This window comes from Hermetia illucens, chromosome 1 (assembly GCF_905115235.1).
Source record: "Hermetia illucens chromosome 1, iHerIll2.2.curated.20191125, whole genome shotgun sequence".
Taxonomy (NCBI): domain Eukaryota; kingdom Metazoa; phylum Arthropoda; class Insecta; order Diptera; family Stratiomyidae; genus Hermetia; species Hermetia illucens.
In genome coordinates this window covers 204335348-204361511 of record NC_051849.1, presented here as the reverse complement: position 1 = coordinate 204361511, position 26164 = coordinate 204335348, and the positions used below count along the sequence as shown (strand labels likewise).

The 26164-nt window shown below is 44.2% G+C and overlaps 1 protein-coding gene across 1 annotated transcript in view; it reads left to right on the top strand.

Moving 5' to 3' along the window:
- The window catches only part of LOC119647247 (probable G-protein coupled receptor CG31760), a 178263-nt gene that overhangs the window by 25313 nt on the left and 126786 nt on the right, over positions 1-26164 (top strand). Inside the window, exon 2 of the mRNA XM_038048125.1 lies at positions 436-622. Within this exon, the coding sequence (XP_037904053.1) occupies positions 436-622 (187 nt within the window). The remainder of the gene's footprint in view (positions 1-435; positions 623-26164) is intronic.

Genomic DNA, 26164 nt, shown 5'->3' with positions numbered 1-26164 from the left:
ATTTGCCTCAAATTTAACCTAAACATGAACATGAACAAGAAAGAATTCCTAATTCCTTTTCAAAACTGACAGACAACCATTTGTCAGTGGCTAATTCCAAGAAATGGAAATCAATATATTCAACCCTCATACTCACGAGCCACTCAGATGAGGCATTCACGATCAATGGGTTCTTCATTAAAATTGCTAAAGATGAATGAATAAAATTCCCGATTTACGTATACTCAAAATAACAACCTTCAACCCCATCATTGAAAAGCAGCCCACAGCGAAGTTCCCTAGTTATGCTGCTTGAAAGCTTCCAAGTGGCTACCCCTTTGTTCTTTACAGCGTAGCACATTAAAGTCATTCTTCCGTAATAATTTGCAATATAAATTTTATAGAAATTTTACCACTATTTTTACATTCCACCACTTCCTTTTGAATATATTCCAGGAATCAATCGAACGCTCGTTACTCACCGTACACGACATAGCCACCGAAAATTTAGGAAGTTTATGCGTCTCAAAATCATATCGTCCCCTTGAGATTCCCATAAATCCTGAAAGATATGAAAATGCCAGAGAAAAGGTCGAATTGGCAGCTCTAATTCTCCAAGACGTCGGGGTTAATCGACATGGAGGTAAGTACCGCTATATCTCTTCTTCTATACTAAATACAGGGCTTATAACCCCTTAATATGCTCGTTTGTGCGAAAATTCAAAATAAGGACTAACGTCGTAAATATTTTATGAAAATTACGAGGTTCAAGCGAAGCGATCTAAGGTTCAAGTAAAAATTGTTTGCCTCCTTGTGGTCCTCGAAATGGCAATAAGGCGCCACTGGTGTGATGGAACTAGGGTAGTGGTAATGTGGTGTGGATGTTATGTGGAGGATATCCTTAAAGACAAATTCTTGTACGCCTACGCCTGCGAGCTAATAATCCTTATAGAAAATTTATTGACTTATGGTTTTCGAAGGAGATTGAACGAGAAAGGTCCCAAAGCAATGAATCTAAGGACCTTTTTGGCTCTGCTAGATTATCCTTGAAATATATGAACTATTTCGTTGCCTGGATACTCAGCGCAATGTGTTTTAGAAAAAACTCATGTTGGCACAGATTTTGTTCTTTGATTTAAACATAGGAACGACAACTTCCGTTCCGGGAGCAAAATTTTTATCTTGAAGTTTCCAAGGATATTAATTAAAAAAGTTTGTTACAAAGGAACCAGTATACACCATAGAAAAGAATAGATGAATCAACTTTGCTAGCAAAACGGCGAGTCAACACGGAACGCCCCAAAAACTCCTTGCTAAACAATATCACAAAACATGTCCATACAATCTTCCTTCCATTCTCCTGTTCCGCTGATAGTCCTTAACACATAAAATTCATTCATCAAAATTCTGCTTTCCATGATACCTACGTATATGGATATTTCGGGCTGTCGTCATCATCATCACTCCAAGTACATATTTTCAGGATTTCTTGAGATAACGATGGCCTTTAGGTCGTCCCTAATGTAAAACTTGAGAGGTTCTCGGAATAGGAAATGCTGTAAGGACCAACGGAACGTTGCCTAAAGAATTCACCATTGAATTGAAGGAGACCAGTTTCAAGGGTGACATTGGCAATTCGTTTCAAATGACACGATGGTAGGCAGCGGAATGGAAACGGGAGGTTTTTGGGCTCAGTTGATATTTTGGACTTAAATTTCAGGACATCTTCAGGAAATTAGATTATATGGGAAGGACTGCTACGTGTTCAATACTTTATAAATGGTGTGGGTTGATTAGAATAATTTAGGATAATGTACTTTGTGTTGGCTTTTGGTATAAAATCAATTGGAGCGAATTAAAGAAATAGAATCCGATTATATAGGTATCTTAGGCTTCACCAGATAATTGAATTTAGAAAGCGGCGCGAACCTTTATTGAACGGTAGGCCTGCGATTATATTTATAAGCAATAATTTTCAGCAATCTTAACGTCCCTTTACATATGGAGTTTCCACGTCCCACTTCTTAAGGGACAACAGTGCCGCTCTAGTGACCCGGGTTACTTCACAAAGCCTTTCGCCTGCCGGCAAAAGGTCAAATTTGTCCACTCGACTACGTGAATCCTTGCAATTTCACCTTTCAGAGTAGATTGGCAACGGATGGGCGGATTCCAGAAGCTATTTCTAGCTCCACCATTGTAAATCCAGACTTTCAGCGAGCCAACCTTGCAGGTTTCTCAGTACCAACGATATTTGGGGTCACCTGACACCCTCATCAGGAATTTTTTGTTTAGTCGCCAAATTTCAACAGAAAGTGGTGGCAACTCCTTACTCTACACCCTAAGGCCAATCCGTCTTCCTTGATTAGCTAGCCATCATGTCTATCTGCGTCAGAAATTGCCGCGTTTTCTATTTTGACCGTGAGTTCATGAGTGCCGTCTCCTTGGATTTGCCTTAATGGCATGTTACCTATAGTAAAGTGGCGACTTAATAGTCTATGTACCCCTTATGAACCGAACTGCTAGTCTTTTCAGTCCTTTTAGCAGAAAGGAAATTAGAGCGATCGGTCAGGAACTCTCTGCGTAGGTGCGCTTCCTTGGTTTGAGAATAAACATCACCTTCACATCACGCTGCCTTTTGTGTCGAAAAATTGGAATCGTCCGAGGACCGCTGCTACTTCAGTTTGCCCTTAGCCGCAAGTACCCCGGATGCTCCCTTCTCTTGAACTTTAGGACATCCCGTGGGTTGTGATTTGCCCAGAGACGACTGGCCGAAGGGAGTTTTCCCGAAGATGGTTTGCCCGAAGACGGTTCGCCCGAAGACGGTTTGTTTGAAGTCGGTTTGCAAGGCTGTTTGGTATCCGAGAACAGATGCTTACCCGTGGTCAAGACTCACCCGGTGGCGTCAAATGGAGCCCGAGGTTAGAAGAGCTGACAGATGGGGACTGCTTCGGCTTACCCGTTAAAGACAATTGGATTGGTTCTAACTTGAGAAAGTGGAGAATCTGAAGCTAGTCTCAGGTTCTTCATCGATGAACTCAGGGTCGCCTCGTCACTCGGGGTTGGATTCTAACGATCGAGATTTAGTTTGTTTTTTTTTGTTGATTTTTTATAATTGGCTGCCATGGCCTCAGTTTTACGGGGGAAAGTAAATCGATCCCGGCGGAGCCTCCTTTTGAGGAGACAATTCTAGTTGAAACCGGGGGCCAGGTATCCATCGTTAATGGCTACAACTTAACCTCTGTGACCATTCAGCCATCGGCATAGTAATCACACCTGGGCTGAGGGTTTGAATACCACTTAGCTTCAGGTGTACCTTTGGTTCCCTTGCTGAGCTCACTCACCACGTCTAAGGAGCTAGGCTTAGTTGATGCGCTATGCTCATTCAGAGGTAAAGAGCAACGATACTAAGCCTAGCGTAGTTGAAGCTTGTACTAAGATGGTACTTGAAGATCTTTCCAAACCATACCACCTTCCTACTAGACGCAGAGCCTGTCGCACCAGCTCTGAGTTGGCAATTCGTCCATACAAAGTCCCATAGTGGAAGTGATGTAACTCTCTTCGTGAATTTTCCTGTTTAGGTATAGAGGAGCCTGTGCTTAAGCACAGTTTTGTTTTTGGCAGGTGTTTCTATACTGTGCTTCCTGACGACTGATCCCATTATCCCGAAGGTAGTATTATCGAGGGCCCTGCTATATCCACTGGGCAACGATAGCCAGATATTCAATTTTTGAGCCTAAATACTGGTAAAATCGTTGCTAAGAAAGCCTACTGGTAGACTCTATCTAGACTAGGCCATTTGTACGATTCAGAGAGAGAGAGAGAACTTATTGCATGTCAGACCTTTTTAGGAAGTTTTCAGTTGTCTTTCCTTAGGCTATTATGTAGAACTATTTCATCCAACTGGATCACGCGATACATTCTTGTTCCGGAATTTGAAAAATGAATCTCTCTATGGATTTATTTTAGTGGGTCTTTTCGTTGCCATGAAGGAATCAGTCTTACCTTTAGCTAGAATCCTCTGAAAGCGTATTCCTTGCGGAACTGTCTTCCTTTTCTCACAGAAATTCCTCCACGAATCCCTCTTGACTGTACAAATCCTTCTGTTTTACTTAGTGGTGTTTTGTTATATTTTTCACATATCCCTGCCCTATTAAAAACTAAACGTGTCTTCGGTCTGCAGGGATATGATTCCTCTCTCCTCTCCCCCCCCCCCCCCCCCACTTCCGACTTCAAAATCTTCTGAGACTTTACCTCAGTGCAACAAGTGACATTTTGCACTATCATATGTCGCTCTGATAATATGTTAGCTATTAGTTGCTGCGGAGTGACCCACTCTTGATACATGCCCTGTTCACATTATCGGAAGCTTTTTGGAAATCGATGAAGATTACGTCGAGCGAAGACCTAAATGGTTCTCTCCATAGGATAAAGAGCGGTATCGCGACCCCTAGGGGATTTATCAGAGTAAAAGAGTCCACGCATACGCATTCTATTCTCCACACAGCACTATATTTGCCGAGTTTGCGCAGGTGCAGAGCGCTCTGGTTTTGAATGCGAAAGGACGTGTGCCAAAAATTGTTACAAGTGACGAGTGGGATCCTAAATAGGGCAGCCGAACAAAAAATGTGGGAGGTGCTGCTCTGTTCGAAGCATTTGCGGAGCTAGACGTGATTCTCTCAAATGTTAAGACCCCATACACTTTGAGAAGAAGGTGCCTGACAGACGTAAGCTCTATTTAAGTCAGAAGAGTTGTTTTTCAAGTTCATGATAACTATACTCACGGTGACTACCAAAAATTCTGCATACAAACAGAATGTTGGTTGGATCTTCTAGACGGCAGGCAAGAGCTTTTGACAGAACACGTTTCCCGCGATACTCCAACTAGAAATATTCTATGCATCACCCAGATGACCAACTGGTTAATGAAAATATGCGACGCTACTTTGTCTAAAAGGCAACTCCTTCCCAACAACCGCCCCAAAAACTGGAAAAAGAAATTTCAACCTTGGCAGCCAGATATTTTTGGGCAAAGACGCTTTATCAGACGCTTATAGGAAAACCCTGTAAAGGCGATCGGCAGAGGGCACATAGGTAATTGCCTTTTGAACAAGTAAAAGGACCTCGAAGTTCAACTGCTCCTGGTTCATCGCTTCCAGATAATCGCAACATTCAAAGTTTGTTTAAACATCCCTGTCACCCTGGTATTGATAATAGAATCGAGTATAGTTCTGATTTTAGCGGTATCACTGGAAAAAGGTTTGTACGGAATTTAGACAACCATTTCTTACAACAACAGCTAGCCTAAAAGGGCAATGGAAGGTACCTAAGTTAAAGATTCGTGAACTGAAATACAAGTCAAGCGAGAGGAGCTCGGATGCCCAAATCAGTGCTTCCTATTAACATTTTGTGGTGCGAACTTCCTACGGGAAGGGGGGGGGGGGGTGGAGAGGACTGGATCACGCAGATCCGCTGGGAGGCCTGCTTCGCGAAACTGCCTCATCGCTTGATCTCTGCCTAATCTCTCCCCATTCGACAACGCCTTCTGTGTAAAAACTGCCGTTCCCTTTTACGTGGTTTCGATGTATTCGCATTATAAATTCAACTTAGCTACAGGAGCTGCTTATGGTCAACGAAAACTTGTTATACAAGCGGTTAATTTCTTGCCACGCTAAATCAAAGTGCTTCCACTTTGTATGGTACAGAACTAGGAATCCTTATTCTTCCTTGCCTTCAATAGCGTAACACGAACTTTTACCGCGATTAACCGCACGATATAGCCGTCTCATGATTTTGTGCGACTCTCAATCACCGCAGTATACCCATCCTCGGATACACCGCTGAACTCGACTAATTCGATAGTGTCCACATCCTTGCTACACCCGTTCCTCCTTATTATGCGGATTTGATTGAGATACTGTAAAGCAGAAAATATTTACGTCTGCCCTTCTGTCGACTCCGAAGTCTCATCATCCCAATAGAACCCTACCTGCCACAACCGCTGAATATCCATTCGCAGCTTCATAACAATTGGAAGCATTTATCCGATGGGATCGTACAGGGAATCATCATCAACGGCGCAACAACCTGTATCCGGTCTAGGCCTGCCTTAATAAGAAACTCCAGACATCTCGGTTTTGCGCCTAGGTCCACCAATTCGATATCCCTAAAAGCTGTCTGGCGACCTGACCTACGCCATCGCTCCATCTTAGGCAGGGTCTGCCTCGTCTTCTTTTTCTACCATAGATATTGCCCTTATAGACTTTCCGGGTGGGATCATCCTCATCCATACAGATTAAGTGACCCGCCCACCGTAACCTATTGAGCCGGATTTTATCCACAACCGGACGGTCATGGTATCGCTCATAGATTTCGTCATTGTGTAGACTACGGAATCGTCCATCCTCATGTAGGGGACCAAAAATTCGTCGGAGGATTCTTCTCTCGAACGCGGTCAAGAGTTCTCAATTTTTCTTGCTAAGAACCCAAGTTTCCGAGGAATACATGAGGACTGGCAAGATCATAGTCTTGTACAGTAAGAGCTTTGACCCTATGGTGAGACGTTTTGAGCGGAACAGTCTTTGTAAGCTGAAATAGGCTCTGTTGGCTGACAACAACCGTGCGCGGATTTCATCATCGTAGTTGTTATCGGTTGTGATTTTCGACCCTAGATAGGAGAAATTATCAACGGTCTCGAAGTTGTATTCTCCTATCCTTATTCTTCTTCATGTTTGACCAGTGCGGTTTGATGTTATTGGTTGATTCGTCTTCGGTGCTGACTTTGCCACCATATATTTTGTCTTGCCTTCATTGATGTGCAGTCCAAGATCTCGCGCCGCCTGTTCGATCTGGATGAAGGCAGTTTGTACGTCTCACAGGGTCTCTACAGGGAATCAGCTATACTTAATGCCTTCCTCTTAGTTAGTCCTGTACGACCTTGACCTTATGCTATATTGAAAATAGTCTTTACAAGGATTGTAAGACAACCTGAGAATTTTTAAGCCAATCGCAGCCTTCTACAAATCTACATTTGATGCATAGACATCAACACGCCGTAACTCCAGTATTTCCTTCCGGCTAACGGCCCATTTATTCAAGCGGAATTCTCCCAGCTCCAAAATCGTTGTTACCTTCCTAATTATTGTTTTAGCAGCTCCCAGGGTCGTTGCTCCATACTATAAACTGTCCATTTAGAAAGCGTTCTTGATCACCCATTTAGTCAACTCATCGGGGGCGTTCTCCTCGGCTACCTAATGAAGTGTTTTTATTGCCTGTTAAGGTGCATAATCCATTCCGTAAGTGGCAGTTTTAAGAAAATACTCCGTAATTGCCTCCCCAGGATCTCTTTTCCATAGAATCCTCAGCTTGATTTGATCAAGCAAAACAGACAGACATAATTTCGGCGTGACTATTCTACGATCGATGATGTAAGCATGGTCATGAATCTGGCCAGAGGCCAACTGCTCCTGGATTTTCTGGCACATCATGAGAGCCCGTGTATCACAGGAATCGGTAGTCGAGTGCAAGGAACCTGCACTCGACTATCATGTATAATTGGGTACTTGTGAAAAGGCTTCGATTGAATATTTAGTAATTCTCCTTCAACTTTAAACAAAAACTCATAATTTTGAAGTTCGGGGAGTCCTAAGTCCGCATCCACTTGTTGTCAGACATGCCTGACAAGAAGCAGCGTCTAATGAGTTGCCTCTGCCCTGGTACGAAACCGTAGTCGTCTTCGTCCCTCTTTCAATTTTGAATTTTGGGTGTTAACCCAAAAAGAGGAATCCGTGGACCATAAAGAATGGGAGCAAGTTGCTCTCCATTTGGTCCTGTCCGGCATCAAGTGGATGTCAAAAAAATTGTTGTTGTTGTGTGACCAAGCTTTGGTCCGAACTGCGGGCGGATTCAGGAGTTATAAATGAGAGCGTATAGCATTTGCGAGCCGCTCGATCAGGCTGCTCCCAGGACAGAGGTGAGACAGTGTCTGATGAGTTGCCCTGCCCTGGTACGAAACCCTCTTTAAAAAACTCTTAATTGAACGATCTCTTAGGGTTAAACCCGTAATGATTATAGGGATCAACTATAGAATATAATGAATCATGAGGACACTAGAAAACAAAAAGGTTAAGCATGAAACAAAGAGCACCAATCCGAAAAATTCCTTCGATTTCAATTGGCATTATTGATCCCAAGGAATTGAAAAACCTCATTTGACAACTTTCGCATATATATTTCTTCCTAATCCTTATTTATAACGCCAATAAAAATGCTCATTACGTCTTAACACTTTATCTATAACTTTTCATCTTATTTTGCCAATAAAATCGATTTTATTAATCTGACGCTAGAAGCATTCCCAAGCAGTAAAAGGACTCAAATAGGATCTAAAAAGGAGAAAAGGCGGAGAATTCGACTTTTATTCGCAAAGAAATTAATAATACCGAAAGAAACATTCCAAATAAAAACAAACGATTCAATGGCATAGTCTCGTCCTTGGGGCTTTTCTGATACAATAATACAAAATTGTCATGGGTGACTTCTCTCCTTTCATATCCAAGACAAAATACAATATGTCGTCATCGAACTTGGATATATCTCATAATATCGATCCATGAGTACCAAGAAGAAAAGCAAATAAATCAACATTTATGGAGTAAACATGAACAACGCGTACCCGTTTCCCATATGTTTCCGCAGGATCTTCAAAAGGAAAATGAATAAGTGAATAAGTGATATCCATAGACCGAAAATCCCCCAACTTCGAAAAGTCCTGGTGAATCTCCAAGGGGTATCTTCGGATAGATAGGGGTGCATAGCTCTAATGGTTTTTAAAGTTTAAGGACACTTTCCAGAAAATCGCCATTTGTAAAAAAAGACGTCCTTTCTCTCTGACTTTCCCGTAAAAACTTGAAGAAAGAAAAGATTTCGGCGGGATGCCAAGTTGGACACTTTTTGAAAACAAATAAATCATCAGAAAATCGATATTAAGTATTTCATTAGCACAGATTTGAAAAAGGACCATCGAAACCAGCCGCAATTCTGGAACTAGGACGGTGTCCTAATTTCCCAAAAAGTTAGCAAGGGGTATGCATATCCATCCATACATATTCATACGAAAATTTCACTTTTAGAAGTTGTCAGTCAATCCAAACATTTCCATGTACCAACCCCAAATTTACATATTTCCTGCAAACAGATTAAAATTTATTGATTATGTGTCTGCACGTATCTACATAACTTATGGAAATACGCCTCAGATGCCTACCTCTTCAATCTAACGAATGAGAATTTTCCACGAAAAAAAGGAAAATTTCTCCTGTTCACATATCAAAACATTTCTATTTTGATTTCTTCTCCCAAGTTGGTTATGTCGGATGGAAAATATGGTAAGAACCCCCTTCGGGAGCCTGAGGTTAGATAGATCAACTTTGGAATTCAAATTCGCAGGATATGTAGGAGGAAAAAATTCCAAAAATATATGTGCATAAGATAACCAGTTGTTCTTAGTTCAAGATGAAAGATTGGAGAGTAGAAAACTGATGGTGATGGTCTTTAAAAGGGGCACTGAGCCTTTTCGTAAGAAGTAAGAGTGGAATCCTTCAAGTTTCTCTGAAGCTAAATTTATACGTATCTACATGTACGTATACGTGCAATACGCAGCGTAGGTATAAATAAAGATACATATTCCTAGATAACATACAATTGGTAGGGACGCATAAAGACTCAATACGTATGGCAAATAAGGGGGAGCGACAGAAATTGAAATTTTAGTGTGGTTCATAAAATAAGTTAAAAGGATCGGAAATTAAGTACTTTTTGTGGTGTGGGGTTTCTACCACAAGAAAAGGTAATCCACAAACCCTAAACGATTGGGGGTTGAGGACTATATGACCAAAATAAATCGATATTTGCGGTTCGAATCAAAGAGAAATGAACGGGGTAAGTTTCAGGGGTGAAGATTTGAGTTCTAGGACTGCAACAACTGCTCCTACAGCTCCATTTTCCCATAAATTACACCATAAACCGCCATGTGGGCATCACGTTTCTCTTACGCTGCGATGGCCAGGAACGCCTCGCGCCCAGTCCCCACGTTTGACCTCGACTTCGAGATCCACTCCCTCTTCAACACCTCCACCACCCAACTAGCCTCCCAACTCACCTCATTCCTCCCGACATACAACTCCCTTTCCTCGCCGATGGAGAAGAGACTCGCTCTCCTCTCCTTCCTCTGCCAAGTGTCCCCCAGTAATGTCCACTACAGTGGTATTACTGAACATAAATTCGGTGGTCAGTCGACAAAAACGTCACGATCTAACTAATTTCTTGTCCGTCCACAAACCTAACCTACTCCTCCTCACTGAATCCAAACTGTACCCAAGGCATAAGCTGCACATCCCCAACTATACCACCTTCCGCTCCGACCGTGTTGACCGCCCAGGCGGAGGCACAGCCATACTAGTGGCAAATCCCCTAGACGCTCAACGGGTCTACATCCCAAACACTATTGCCCATCCATGGAGCTAACCGTTGTCTCCATCGCCACACCTTCCTCCATCACATTCCTAGGTAGCCTCTACTGCCCCGACCAAACCCTCAATCCCGCTGACATCTCCAACCTTACACAACACCTCAAAGCCCTCCCAGTCAGCCGAAATAAGCGTTTCTCCCTTGTACTGGGGGGCGACCTAAATGCCAAACATAACACCTGGTATAACACCACTATAAATGCCAATGGCAATAGGTTAGCCAACTGGTACTCACAACACTCCCACCCTCTACAGCTCACCCTCCTCCCCACCAACCAACCCACCTACCACAGGCAAAATACCCACTCCTTCATCGACCTCTTCCTGGTAAGCAACCACCTTCTCGTACACCCCAGCACGCCTACCTCCCCCAAGACCTCCCCACCATCCCCGGCTTGAGCGACCATGACGGAGTGGTTCTCCACTTCAATATCACCGACCGCCTCCCCAAATCCCAGCCGAAATTCCTTCCCAACTACACTGCCACTAACTGGCAACGCCTCAACTACAACCTAGCTCTCGACCATCCGCCTCCCGTCCAATCCGTCTCCTACCGAAATCGATTCAGCCGTGGAAAAGCTCACGGAATCCACACAAAAGGCTTGCAACGAAACCATCCCTCTCAGACCACTAAATTACCAGGGCCTAATCACCCTGCCACCACACATCCTAGACCTCATCAAACAAAAATCAACCCTACGACGCCAACTCCACAGACACAGGTACGCTCCTCAATTTAACTTCCTCAAGTCACAAATCCACTCCCTCACACAACGCATCCAATCCCAGATCCAGACGCTATACGCTGATCACTACGCGGTAAAGCATGCGAACATCTCGCTTAATCAGCAAACATGCAATAAACTCCGGGGTACCTGCCCCCGACTAGCCAAACCCCGCTCAGCCAGCGTCCTCCCACACAACACCTCACCCAAAGCCCACGCCGACCTGATTGCTAACAGCTTTCTAGCCGCTCACCACACCACCCAACATTTGTCCGATCCACCCACAGAAGCACGGTGCGCCAACACATACACAACCTCACTACCACGCCAGCCATCCACACCCAATTCCCGATCCCACCATCCGGACCTACAACACCCTACTGCTTACCAATACAAGCCGTCACACCCCAACCAGTTGAATCCATCATCCTCTCCCGAGATAATAAAAAATCTACCGGACCCGACCACATCCCCATCATCATCCTCAAAAAATGCGCCAAAACCCTAAGCCCCTTTCTCGCCCAACTCTTCAATCAATGCCTCCTCTCTGCACACTTTCCCACCCCATGGAAAAGAGCCCACTTCGTCCCAATCCTAAAACCTCCTCGATATCCAGAAAGCCTTCGACGCGGTCTGGCACGAAGGCCTCACCTACAAACTCTCCCACACTTTCAAATTCCACCCACAATTATGCAAACTCATCCTTAACTACCTGTCTGATCGCCAATCCTTAGTCCGTATCTACGATACCCTGTCCGACCCTTACAGTCCACCCGCAGGCGTCCCCCAAGGCTCAGTTCTGTCAGCAACCCTCTTCTCCCTATACACCGCCGATATCCCACTCCAGCACCCTACCAACTCCCCCCAAGCAGTCAAAACCATCCAATACGCTGACGACTTGATCCTCTACACCTCTTCCCGGAGAATACAATCCGCCCAAAACCGCATCAATACCTCAATCCAAACCCTCAACAAATTTCTCCAATCCTGGAAACTCCTACTCAACCCCTGCAAATGTGAAGCCATCGTCTTCCGCGGTAGAGCCACCTTTACCCGCAAGATGCTGGCCGACACCCGCAACCTCACTATCAAGATCGGACCTTCCACCATTCCCTCCGTCCAATCCACTAAATACCTGGGAATAACCCTCAATACCCGCCTATCACCCATACCCCAGGTAAATTCCATCATTTCAAAGACCCTAACAGGACTAAAAACCCTATGGCCCATCCTTAAGAAAGACTTCGCCATCCTCCCCAAAGTGAAACTCTACTGCTATAAGCAGCTAATCCGTCCCTTAATTACATATGGATTCGTCGCATGGTGTGACGTCTCCTCAGCTCAAATGGAGCACCTTCGGGTACGCGAAAGGAGGTTCTTCCGCCTCTCCCTTTCCCAGTTCAATATCCACTCCAACCAAGCTATCTACGACGAGGTAAAGTGCTCCCGCATAGACCAGATCCTCCTTACCTCACTAACCAAATTCTTCATCAAATGTCAAGACCATGAAAACAACCTCATCCAGTTTTACTCCCACATATGCAGCCATAACACTAACCCCACATACCGCCACCATCCCCTCCCTTCAGACCCCCTAACCCTTTCCTCCCAAAACAGCAGTTATCGCGGCGGGAAGATGATCATATTCAACCGCCCATACAATCGACATCGCCCTGGCCTCGTCTACTCCACCGCCCAATAACACCACCTTCCCCTATATGTATCCTTCCTCCATCCATTCATGCAACACAATTATCCACCGAACAAACAACAATATAAGAGGGGTTTTTCCTGACTTTCCCCTCTATAGCATTAGCCATAAGATAAATTAATACCACCGTAAATTAAGTCTAGTATTAAGCAAAATGTTAATTTCTAGGTAAAGTTAAGCTGTTAGAGATAAGTCTAGTATTAATTTTAGTCATAAACTATCTGTAACAAAATCAAACAAAATAAATTGAATGTGTTAAGAAAAAAAGGCATCACGTCTCAAAGCAATATGTCTCAACCTAGCTCCTCATGATTTTCCGAGTAGTGTGAATTCTTCCTCCATTGTTCTACGCTAGGTACTTCTTGGAAATCCATTCCTTACTATCCTGGGATAGTGGGTTGAAGTCCATGGCGCAACTCTGATAATAGATGTTATCAACGCTTCCGCATTTAGCAATCCCGACCAACGAAATCTTTCTCGAAAACAACAGGAAAGAGGTAAATCGATGACTTGCCTACCATTTATCGAGCAAGCTTTGGGATTCTCCCTTGAGGTGTCTCTGGACGACTTTCGCTATTAACTTTAGTTAATATGAGCGAAATGGCAAATCTGTAGAGATTGTAGGAGTTCTAAAGAACATTTCCGCAGGAATACTATCAAGGTCGTCGACTTTAATAGGTTTGGTCGCATCCATAACAGACAATTTCGTTTCTGTTTGGAGGAACATTTTTATTCACATGTCACCCTGGCCTGTCAAATGTCCTCTACTGTTCTGCGCCAAGTGCCCTTGGGGCGACCCACACGTCGATCATCTTGGGAAGTGGATACCACTGCATGGCATAGGCAACAATATAATTGTCGTCCCTCCTTAATGTGTGACCTATCCACTGTCACTTATGTCTTCCTATTACGTGGCATACAAATGGCAGGCCAGTGCGCCGATCAAGCTCTTCGTTTGTAATAGTGTCAGGACAGGGTACTCCGATGATACGACGCAGAAAGGTGTTCATGAAAGCTTGGAGACTTTAGGTAACAGTGGAGTACACTTTCCATGTGCGACTCGCTTATGAAAACACAGAAGGAGCATTTACACAGAACAGTCTCAACTTTAGGTTGGTATAGAGATAACTGCATTTTCAGGTTTTAGACAGGACAGCGAAACCAGGTCAAGTGCTGTTAATGCGTCGGGCAACATCCATGCTGAATTTCACGGGATTTCGCTCGGCATCGCAGTTCGAGCAGCAGTCAGTAGAGGTTTTAACCCCTTCCGCTCATCGATCCGCTTCCACGATTCACAAACGCAGTCAGCCAAATCTTATGATTGTAGCCGGCGACCTGTGTTGCACCCGAGAAAAGGGCATTCTAGATGGAAGTCCAATGCTCATTGATATTTACAGGCAGGTTGCTCAGCACATCTATTAGCCGACCAGCGAGATAGATGTCCCACTGTTGAACGACAGGTGGGTCATACAAGCGGTCGATGTTGATCTTAGGGGATCGCACCTCCTCCAACCCTGCGAGAAGTGGCGGCGTAGCACGCATGCGGGGCCGACGTCAGTGCCTCTCTTGTAACGCACATCCAGAAAACAACACCTAAATCTACTGCTTATCGCGAAGCAGTCGATCTGATTGTTCGTACGGTGTCGGTCAGTCGAAACCCGACTGATCTGACAGGCTCTGTGCTCGAACAATGTGGTAGCATGAGGAAGTAGCGGAAGTTCCAGAAATTTACGAACATCCCACCACCACATTGGCATTCAGATTACCTATCACGATCACAATGTAAACTTTAGGAAGCCTGCCCTGAACTGCGTTTAAGTGTTCATGGAAGGCATCCTTCTCCACTATATCGGAAGTATCCGTTGGTGCAAAGCATTGTCCAATTGTGATGGTCCTTTACCTGAACCGGAATCTTGTAGTTAGAAGTTTGCTAGAAACTGGACTCGCGGTAGCCATCGGAAGCAAACCGAAACCGGATTCGCGTCTTCTACCACTTGTTTTTCCAGATTCTCCCGACTCCCAACATCTTATTTAACTTAAGTCCATAATGCCCAACTTATATCATTGAAATTCTAATTCGGGTTAGAAAAACGAACATTCTAAAGGCTCCGCTACTATTGTCGAGGAGATAACACATTCCAGAAACCAATCATAGTCCAATGTTGATAGCGAAAGGTTTCAACGTTTACAGGTTGCTAGCCCACAAGTTTCTATCACCTTTAGTTGCTTTTCACGACAAGCAAGGAAGACTTTGAGTATATTCTTAAGCCCCAACTCACGAGGCCCTAAACTCCTTACACATCTCAGCAGTCAGCCAGGATGTAACGTCCTTTTGGAACGTACCCGAAAATTCACCTGCACAGGAAACAAAAGCATTTTTGATGGTCGGCCTGCACTCATGGATACTGGAGGGCAGATTTTTTAGAATTTGTGTCTTCTGCACATTAAGATAGTTTTTCGACCAGCGACCATCAGATTCGGCAGTTAAGGTACCATTGAAAACCAACTTATGGGAGCGTGCATTGGTGTAGATGTCAACAACGGTCCGACACCGGATTCTCGTCTGTTACCACGTCGCAAAGTGCAAAAGCTTAGTAAAGCAAAAAGGAGCTGACTACTCTACAAAGTATCATCATCTTACTTCATTTATTCCCAAAATTTCCACCTTATATCGCCGGAATTCTCACTAAAGTTGAAGCCAATCGTTTGAGGACCCTCAATACCATTGTCGAAGAACGTGCATGAACTCCACAAGCCAACCATGCCCTCTTTTCGATAGTCAAAGATCGTGACCACGAAATCAGTCCCTGCAGGCTGCTAACCTATCAGTTATGATCCAATCAACCATCTTTTTCAGGTTTTCTTCAAAAAACCTTATTAAAATCGGTTCAATGTCTGTCTGGCTGTCAACCCGTCTGTCTTTTTTTCATGGATGGATGTGAAAATCTTAGAAAGCCATTTGTGCAACACATTGCAGCAGGCTGTAGGATTGCCACCCATTTTCTCAACACGCCCCCCCCCCCCTCCATCCACTTTCTCCTTCTTCCTTCCCCGTGGAAGACCGTGTTTTAAGCGACCAAGCCTTCCATTGTTCGTGACCTCCTTATCCACTTCGCTTTTATAAGTTTCAGCTGAATACTTTTAATTGCAATGTTCACCATTTCCCGCCAGTTTCCCTCCGACTTCAGCATTTCCCTGACAATATTCTGCCCGCTTATGCTGATTTTCGTTGAGTCTTCCAGGCTCCTTCTCTCGTGGACAGTATAATACCACCATATTCATGACAAAAGGGAGAAATATTCAACCTGAATTGGTTCAGATGCTTTCTGTAAGCACCATGCCCTCACAGGAATTGGGTCAGGTAGTAGATAATCTCGCCGTGTCATCGTCGAATCTACTCCTCAATATGAGTAATCAAAGTGTGCGTCCAGTAACCCTGCTGCGAGCCATCCCACTGTTGCTGCAACTTTTCCAGCGATTGTCGCCTTACCGCCTTTCGGTATTCTGTATACTTTTCAGTTGGATTCATTCTCCTTTTGCCATACATACAACATGCCTCACCTGCCAAGATATCAATCGGAATCATTCCCGCAATAACACACGCTGCTTCGCCTGAAATTGTTCTGAAGACGCTGCACACCCTTAGCACCACTAAGCGGTAAGTCATTTTTACTCTCCTCTGATTACTCTCATATGTAAGTACTTCCTCCCAAACTGGTGCTACGTTCAATAGTGTAGAGCCAACCACTCCTGGCCACAAGTGATCAGCAACTGTATCTTGGGCCACCAATGTTAGGCATGATCCGCGCCAGCGGTACGCAGGTATTTGCCGCTTTCTTACAGGCATAGTTCAGTTGTCCCTTAAAATTGATTTTGGAATCAATCATCACCCCCAGGTTGATAGCCAGCTTTGAAGTGCTGATGTGGCCACCAACACGCTCTACAAGGTCAAGTTGAACCATTCCCAGCCACGCTTTTATGGCGCTAAAGGTTCGTTAGCATACATTTCAGCGTCTTCGGGTTGTTTCGCGTCGACAACCATGGCTAGATCATCTGCGAAACTGATTATCGTAGCCTTTTTGGCGCAGGGAAGACGTTCCACAGGAAAGGACTTAATACTGAGTACTATGGTACTTTTGTTGTGACGGTGTATTGCTTAAGTCCCTAATCGGTATCGTACCCAAGTGTTCTTTCCCGGAGGTAACTTTCGAGGATCTTAGTCAAATAGCTAGAGAAAACAGTTGTAGTCAATGAGCTTTTCATCAATTCCTAGCAAAACTATTTTTTGCCTCTTCCAACGTGTAAGACTTCTTCAACCATGAATGCTTTGAATACCTTGATAATCCAGTCGGGTCTGGTCTTAACAGCGAGTTTGAGAGCTCTATAGTGAACAGCATCCAGACCGAAAGCTTTATTACCGCCGATTCTCCGGCAAATCCCTGAAAGTTCCTCCTCATTCATCGAGGCATGGTGTACACGTCCAATGCTTGTTTATGCTCCCTCCCCTTTATCCGGCGTGAAGAGCGGCATCACAATATCGAAGAGAAAATGCGAGCAGGTCAGTTGGGTTGCTCGTCATCTCATCTCATCTCACCACCTTATACGCTGTTCCCTAGGGTTTTTGGCCTACCTCTGCGCAAAGTTTCTTGAAGCAGTCTCGCTTGCTTGTCTATATGGCCTGCTTATGCCTACCTGAAAGGTTCGCTTTCTCGCCGTTGCCGTTTCTCGTCGAAGTCTTGTCTTCCTCTTGATCGTTGACAGATTTTTCAAGCTCGAAGACATACAGTTCGCAACTCCACGATCTTTTCATTCCACCAATAGTTTGACTACCTATTTACGAGGACTCGCCACCTCCGCCGGAACGCACATCGCCACATGGTCTATATTCGTCTGGAGGAAAATTGCCTGGTGATCGTTATGAGTATAACGTTCACTGACAAACCATGCCGTTGTTAGATCGACAGATAAGCCCAACCCTGTCCCAAGAAAGGTGGATATGTTTCCCATATTTACAAGCACTAAGTCTTGCTCTGCGAAAGCCTTGAGCAAGATACTGCCCTTGGTGTCCATATTTCGACTGCCCCAATCCCCAATCCACGCATTGAAATCAGCGGGATGATTTTCGAGTTTCGATTTAGCGCATTTCCCCGATGTCTGCTAGCGTCTAACTTGGTGGAGCATAGCAACTCTATTTGTAGATGCCAGCTATTTTTGCCCTGACGAGTACCACTTCTGAAAACTCCATCACTTCTTGCCAGTTACACTAGTAACCCCACCAAAACTCTTATTGTTCCGATAAGGCTCGCAGATTATGGCAGTTTCGGTTCCCTTCTCTTATATGGTCTGTGAGAGCAGGTCTTGAGCTGCCACGAAGTAGTTGCATCCAAGGCTCTCCTAAACCCTGGGCATCTGCTGTTGTCTGCAGCGTGCGCCAGTCAATAACCTTTTCCCCTTTGCAAACTATATATTCAGGGTCAGCCTTGCGTTCCCTGAACATATGACCTGCCCCCGAACATTTTCTGCACCTTTTGGACCTGTCACAGTCACCCGTGCATTTCACCGCTATGTGGCCAAATTTAAGGCATTTAAAGCAGCGCTTGATGGTCATCTACTCCCTGATTCGGCATACGGCATTCTGATACAACTTATTTTTACTTTTCTGGCTTACTTACTGTACTGGTTTTTGGCCCATACTTATGCATCTTTTCCTAAGGACTTCTCCACCTTGAAGAGGAAATTTTCAGCCGTTCTGCCCGGTGACTTCTTAATCCATCAGCTCCGGATCGTATTTGACCTCCCTCAGGATATCGGCATAATACATATCATCTTTTTTTATTTCCTTCTAGCTAACCTTAGTGCTTGCTTCCTTGATTCTTCTTTGGGGCTTTATCTCCCTTGGGGCGATTAGAGGCGGCGACGCTGTCTCCACGATTTTGGTCCCTTTGTTGGCCTGCTCCGGTGTCGGTGAAAGGCCTTTTCGCGCCCTGCGAGGATCCAAAAGAAGCGTTTTCTCCCCCTCTACTCCTCCTGTCAAGCTCATCGCCCTTTGGATTTTGAGGGGGCGTAACTCTAACTGGGTGACGCTTGATTTCTTTGAGGTATTTTTTCCGCCCTTGACCCTATTGTACAGTGTACGAATGGCTCTGGCCACGTTTTTGATGGTCTGGTGCACATTGTGTTTGTCCTTGTCTTTGGTAACTCCGTCCGTATTGTGACACTGCTCCTCTGCTTGGTTTTTCCCACTGTGCACTTCCGTATTATTTATCTTTTGAGGGCTTGCCTGATTTCCTTCCTCCACCAACGTTGACTTCGGGAAGGATTGCAGGATTGTCAAGCTTCTCCTAAATGAAGCAAGCACTACTTCTTGCGATATCTCCCGACCAAGTATAGTCACCCCACTGGGAACTGATGAATGACCATTCTGTGAGGAATCTTTCGGTGTTTTTGGAACGGGAGTTTTCGGGGGTGGGTACTCCTTTTAAATGCCTCTTTCTTCAGGCTATTTGTAGTATTCGATGCAAGCGTTGGTCAAGGCAATCCACTACTGAAGCACTGCAGTCGAGGAATATCAACGAGGGCGAGAAAGCCTACTTGGTCAATCCCCAAAGTCGCCATTTGAGTTCCCAGCCCCTGCATTGTACATTTTTCTCTCGTTTCTTCCTTTTTATTGGTTTCTTGTTCAGGGTGTCCTTCCCAAAGCCATTTTTGTCAACGGGTGAAGATTTTTCTCCCAATTACTCAATCTACGCATAAACATGCCCATGCACGCATGTCTCCAAATACCTACAAGTGTTCATACACATCCGCCGAATATTTCCTTATCGGCCCGAAGGGACGTGTCTGGAGACCTGGCAACTCAGCACTGTCTGTCAGTCTGTCACAGGCACTTTTCCCAGAAACTCTGTACCGATTGACTCGAAATTCGGTGAGAAGGTGGGAACTGGGAACGCCCATACAAACTGGAAGTTACATCTTTCTACGTTGAGTTTAAGGGAGGGCATCATGCACGCACAAGGGGGGGGGGGGGGGGGGGGGGTTGAACAATTTTTGTTCACCAAATATAGTCATGTTGGATATCAAATGAAAGATCTCGATCAATACTTTTCGAAGTCAGTTTTAGTTTTGCCATTTTCTGGAAGGGCGGGGAATGCGGGGGGTCGAAAGTGATGATTTCTTTAATGGAACCATTCTTCTACCCAACCGGAAAATCTGAGAAAGATTGATGAAGTTGGCTCTATACGGTGTCCTGGCCTCAAAATATCGCGAATGTTAGCTTATGTCAAATCAGTTCAGTTTTATCCATCATCACGAATGTCTGTTTGATGGTAAAGCTCATTTTAGTGGGCTGCATAGACTCGCGTAAGGTTTCCGTGGCTTCACGTTTGCCAGTTTTTAAACTAGCCAATTGGCTAACATGTCCTTCCGTTGCTACTACTGAGAACATCTTCCATAGGAAGTGAGTGTGTTGATTCTTCGTTGAAGAAAGCCATGCCAAGCATACCTTCATCTGAAGAGGCCGGGCAACTGCATATGAAGTGCATAGCTGTCTCACCGTTTTCCCCTAATTGGTTACATGTAGCCATAGTCTTGGCGGCATCGGTAGTTACATAAGTAAGCTACCCCTTTTGCTCTGTTTCAAGGGCCAGACCAGGGCACTTCTCTCATTGATTCATTGGTGGTTTAATTTGAAAGACAACAATCATCATGTCATGAGGTCCTAGGGTGCGTTTTCGTTTTCCAGAAGGCTCAACGACCGCATCCCGTATTGCCGCCTTTCCGAACTTGTTCGTTAACTAGGCGGCTCTGTGCACATTTGTATCGGGTTGTATCACTCAAAAAGTTTAGGAGTGGAGTACATTCTTGGGGAGTAGATCCCAGGCTGGTTGGCAATTGTACCCTTAACTACTAACTATAGGAATTTCATTTGATGCTTGCTGCTACCAAAGTCGTTATCGTTATCGCCATCCTTTGTTTAGTCACAAGGGGGACATTTGCCTCCATCAGTTCTTGGAAATATGGACTTTTTAGACAATCAGGGGGAAACTCAGATCTATCGTGGGCACAGCGCAATTTTCGGCCAAGTGTCAAAATCCAGGGGGGCGGGCGAAAAGGTGTTACTTGAAAGATTGGCCAGGACATCGGGAGGTCTAGTCTCAGGAAGTTGTCCCCGATCAACTTGTTAGGAGGAAACTGCTCCACTGGGCTTTCAATTGCTTCTTCCGCTATTAGGGAAACTACTGATTGGAACCTTTCCATTTGCGAAATGACGTGTGAGTATGTCAGTATCAATATTCTATGAATCCGCCCCAGGCTGAAAACAGCCGAAATTAGTTTCAATGTTAGAGCGATCATAACATGTTCAAAAATTTAATTATGTTAATTTTTTGGCACATTTCCACAATTATAGCTAAAAACTGACACTTTCCCATCATGGGAATTAAGCCTTCATCACCGCCGGCTAGAATATCATGTTATTAAAGCAATTACCCTAACAAGCATGAAAATTTAATCAATAGCAACAGCTAATATCTAGTCTCCATACGGTAATAAGCCCCCATTAAACCAGACGAGACATATATGAGATGAGCAGAGGTGTGAGCCCGTGAATACATGTCATTTACGACCCTTTCTCCTGTCATATAGCAATTATCCTGCGATTTTAGGTGATGCTTTGAAGTAACTCCCAAATTTGTTGCAAACCTATCTGGATATATCACATACACTGAAATTAGAATCGTTCAAATATTCAAGCAATTTCGCAGGATATGCCCATTCCATTCCAATCTGGTCTATGAAATTGTATAATTCGCGGCGCGTGTGGAGATAAAAGGGATCAAAATCCATAATTTGGACTTATTGATAGTGCATACGAGTAATTTCATAATTTTCCTCTCTGAATATTATTTTCAATATTTGCTCGGATATTTACACAATCATAATTGAAGGTTTAATCAATTTTATAGGGACCTTTTTATTAAATATCTATAAATAAACCGGAGCATAATGAGTTTAGCGCGATATCATAAAAGGCTCCATATTCCGGTGGTATATGAAAGCGCAGCCATTTTCCTTATTGATTTTCTATTCAATTTCCACATTATAGGCCTCGAACAGGGCAAAGACCATCGAACACGCTCCACACCACCAATTATTATCAGAACCTTTCGACCACAAATTTGTTCAATGACAACAAGTGCCCGAGGTGTCGACATTCAGGTGAACGAGGCTCCAAATTTTCCTCATTCAATTTTCAGGATTTCTGGGTAGAATGAATGAATGGGCGAACGCCGTTTCGGTGTCACGTAAATGGAGGAGGACCTTTGTTGTAGGAATATTTGACGAGCAAGGAAGGCACGGAACTTAGTGAAGGCTTTGTTGCTTGTCAGCCATTAAACCTTTCATTTCGGTGGAATTGAAGCAAGAAAAAGATAAATTTGTACGAAAGCGTGGACTTTACTTTGAAATTTACCATGTGTTTGAAGTTCTAATAATAAATAGGATATAATGAAGGAGTAGCTGTTGATTGATGCCTTAATCGGATATACATATTAAATACTATTCGTGTGTTTTTGATATGTATCGATTCTGATGGCAATTTTATTTATAGTTCAAACTGTAATTACTTCAGTTTTTACTATACGGAAGCAATCAAATGGAATATCAATGATACATCGTAAAATTTTCCCTCATTTTCCATCCTTTTTTGAAGTTTCTCGTTAAATAAAATTGTATTAGCTTTAGCTCACTCTCAGTCTCTGTATCTCCTTTGATGAGTAGAGGCAAAGATATTCGCACCCACTTGAGAACCTCAACCTTCACTGATACGGACACATCCTACAGTCACTATGCGGCATTCAATCTGTGTGTCCATTGAGAGCATCACTCCATAGTTGCAGGCCTTTTGTAACTCCTCCCTCGCCACTCTTCAGCATTCTGTTCCTATCGGGGATGTGTTCATTTCCTTCTTGAATCTTTTTTCTCCGACGGACCTCATTTGCCGAGAAATCCGTCGGGACCATCCGTGGTCCTGAAGATGCTGCAATCCCTTAGCGTCACTCAGAGGAAAACCAAATTCACCTTGCCTTAATTATAATTTATAGTTAGTGTTTTCTTACAGACTTTTTTTGGAGCAGGGTAAGGCGTTTACCCTCAGTGTATTGGACATTCGCAACGGTGCGTCGTCGTCCTCCTCCCCATAATCAGAGCGGCATTACTTCGACCTAGTCCTCTCGCTCTTCCGGCTTAAGAGCACTTCGTGTCGCGGAATTCCTTTCACTAACGGGAGAGTAGAGGAATAAGGAATCTACAAGTTCAAGGAACCCCTTACCATCCAGTTCTTGCATCGGCCGAGCCCAATTTTCTTTTCAACAAGAAGATCCCAGATATAATACGCAATACAAGCTTGCCTGGGTTTGCAGAAAGTTCCCTACGAAACCCATGCCGGGTCACAAAAAAAAAGGTTTGTCCAGCGTCGTCCGCCACTCCATTGTAGAACACACAATCAGGAGATCGCACCTTCTCAATCTTCTACAGGTAAAAGTGAAAAGCTCCTCCTCCTCCACAGATTTAAATTATCGATGAGCCACATAGTCCATCTGCCTCTAGCCTCATTTTCCCAAGAAAATTGCCACTTGGTTAGTATGCATTACCGTTCTCCGCGGGCATTCATCTCTCTACGTTCCTTAGCAAGGACGGCAGCTCACTTACTCACTCTCGCAGCTGCCATCGCATCCGGTTTTGAGACAGTGCGATAAGCAGACGCCACTCGCAAAGCTTCCCTTTTCTGCACTTGGGCAAGGGGCTTACAATACACCTTCTTTCCAAGAGTATCAGCCCATATCTCCTAGCCATAGGTTGGTTTCATAAGAGGACGCCTCAAATTCGCCATTAGCCAAGTCGATGTCAAGACTCCAGCTGCAGCCTTGGCCAATGCTGCTTTGATTTGCCCTAATAAGCTCTCCTTCGAGTCATGCATTAAACTAAGGTATGTAACCGCTACTTTATAGTTAATTCGCCGATTGATATGGGACGCGTGGTCGGGATTCGCATCTCTGCTCCAGATAACTACTTCAGTTTTTCCAGCGTAAGACTGAAACCAGGAAGCCAAGTTCAACAGTGCATTCGCCTGCATAACTGACATTGCGCGACTCTTTTGCCATGCCGAGTCTTAACAAGCTGTGGTAGGAAGCATTCCAGAGATCCGGTCCTAGGATGGATCTCTGTGCTACTCCCGAAGTGATCTCCATCCTCCTCTGACCCTCTAGCATCAAGCAGTATGGCTTGGCACCTGGAATGAATTTTTTTTATGGGCCTAGCATATCTGTCCACACTACGAAATTAAAGGAATTTTTGATATCAAGCGTTATAAGGACCACTATCCATCGAAATCGGCAGCTGTGTTCTTCGACTCGATAAACAGCATAAGCAGCAAAAAATAATTTATAAAATTCAGCCGGGACACCATCAGGGTCTGCTGCCTTCTTATTTTTCATGGTGAGAATTGCCTCTTCTAGCTCTTTCAAAAGAGGGGTCGTCGACCCCTTTGGCGATGTCGCAATCAATCAGTACTGGGTTTCCTCCCAGATTTCCGCATACAAAAGCGGACAAAAATAAGCCGCATCTGTATCTCGGTCTACCAATATAAGACATTATCTGTGCTAGTGATGATTGCTAAGTCTCACGAGCGTAATTCAAATGTCTCATGGGATTTTTCTTAACAAATTAATTAGCAACCGTCTTAGAAAAGATAGTATGACCACTTTCTGCTACTGAGCCTACAATTTTTGCCAAGGTTGCTGGTCAGTTTTTTATCCAACTTGGTTCTGCTCAACTTTCTCAAACCAAACTTTATAGAGATGATAGTTCCGCTTTGACATTTTTAGGTTATTTGCCGTTAACAACCATAAACAAGTCATACACAAAACCGACTACAGTAAATCTCTTTGCACCTAAGAAGACCCATTACTGAACCCTCTGTTACTCCTGCCGTGACAGTTAACTCCTTTCCTTTGCTTTTGCAAAAGTAATTTCCTATTAACTTAGTCAAACGGTTAGAAATATTGGATTTAGCAAAACTCTTTATTCAACCTCAGTCAGCCAAATTGCATACATTTTTGACAACCTGGATTTTCCGAAGGACATCCCGTGTCTAGTTAGCTTCGCGGCGAAAGCCAAATTGTCGCTTCCATACATAGCTTCTATATTCTTTCCACTGTCTTTTTTATGAAGCCGATCGAGATTGTTTATTAGACTTCAGCAGCAAAATCAGCCTCTGCCTCTGTCTCTTCTACTGAGCGGAGGAAGCTTCTTCCGCCACGCAAGCCTCTAACACGCTGATACACCAACATTGCCATCTAATAAAAATCTATTATTTCTATCACTTTTTCCATGGCCATGACTGCGTTTTAGTATTCCAACACTACGAAATCCTAGAACAGTCGGTCAGACTGCACCATCCGCCTTCATCACCATCACCAATGGCGCAACAACCGGTATCCGGTCTTGGTCTGCCTTGATAAGGAACTCCAGATACCCCGGTTTTGCGCAGAGGTCCACCAATTCGATATCCCTAAAATTTGTCTGGCGTCCTGACCTACGCCATCGCTCCATCTCAGGCAGAGTCTGCCTCGTCTTCTTTTTCTACGGTAGGCCCTTATAGACTTTCCGAGCTGGATCATCCTCATCCATACGGGTTAATTAACCCGCCCACCGCAACCAGGATTTTATCCACAACCAGATAGTCATGGTATCACTCAAAGATTACTGACGATTCTTCTCTCGAACGTGGCCAAGAGTTCGCAATTTTTTTTGTTAAGAACCCAGGTCTCCGAGGAATATATAAGGACTTGAAAAATCATAGTCTTGTACAGTAAGAGCTTTGACCCTGTGGTAAGACGTGTCGAGCGAAACAGTTTTTGTAAGCTGAAATAGGCTCTGCTGGCTGCCAATAATCGTGTGCGGATTTCATCGTCATAGCTGTTATCAGTTGTGATTTTCGAGCCTAGATAGGAGAAATTTTCAAAGGTCTAAAGTTGTAGTCTCCTATCTTTATTCTTCCCATTTGACCAGTGCGGTTTGATGTGGTTGGTTGGCTGGTTTTTGGTGCTGACGTTGCCACCATGTACTTCGTCTTGCCTCCATTAATGTTCAGCCCAAGATCTCGCCCCAATCGTTGCCTGCTCGATCTGAATGAAGGTAGACTGTAGGTCTCGGGTTGTTCTTCCCCT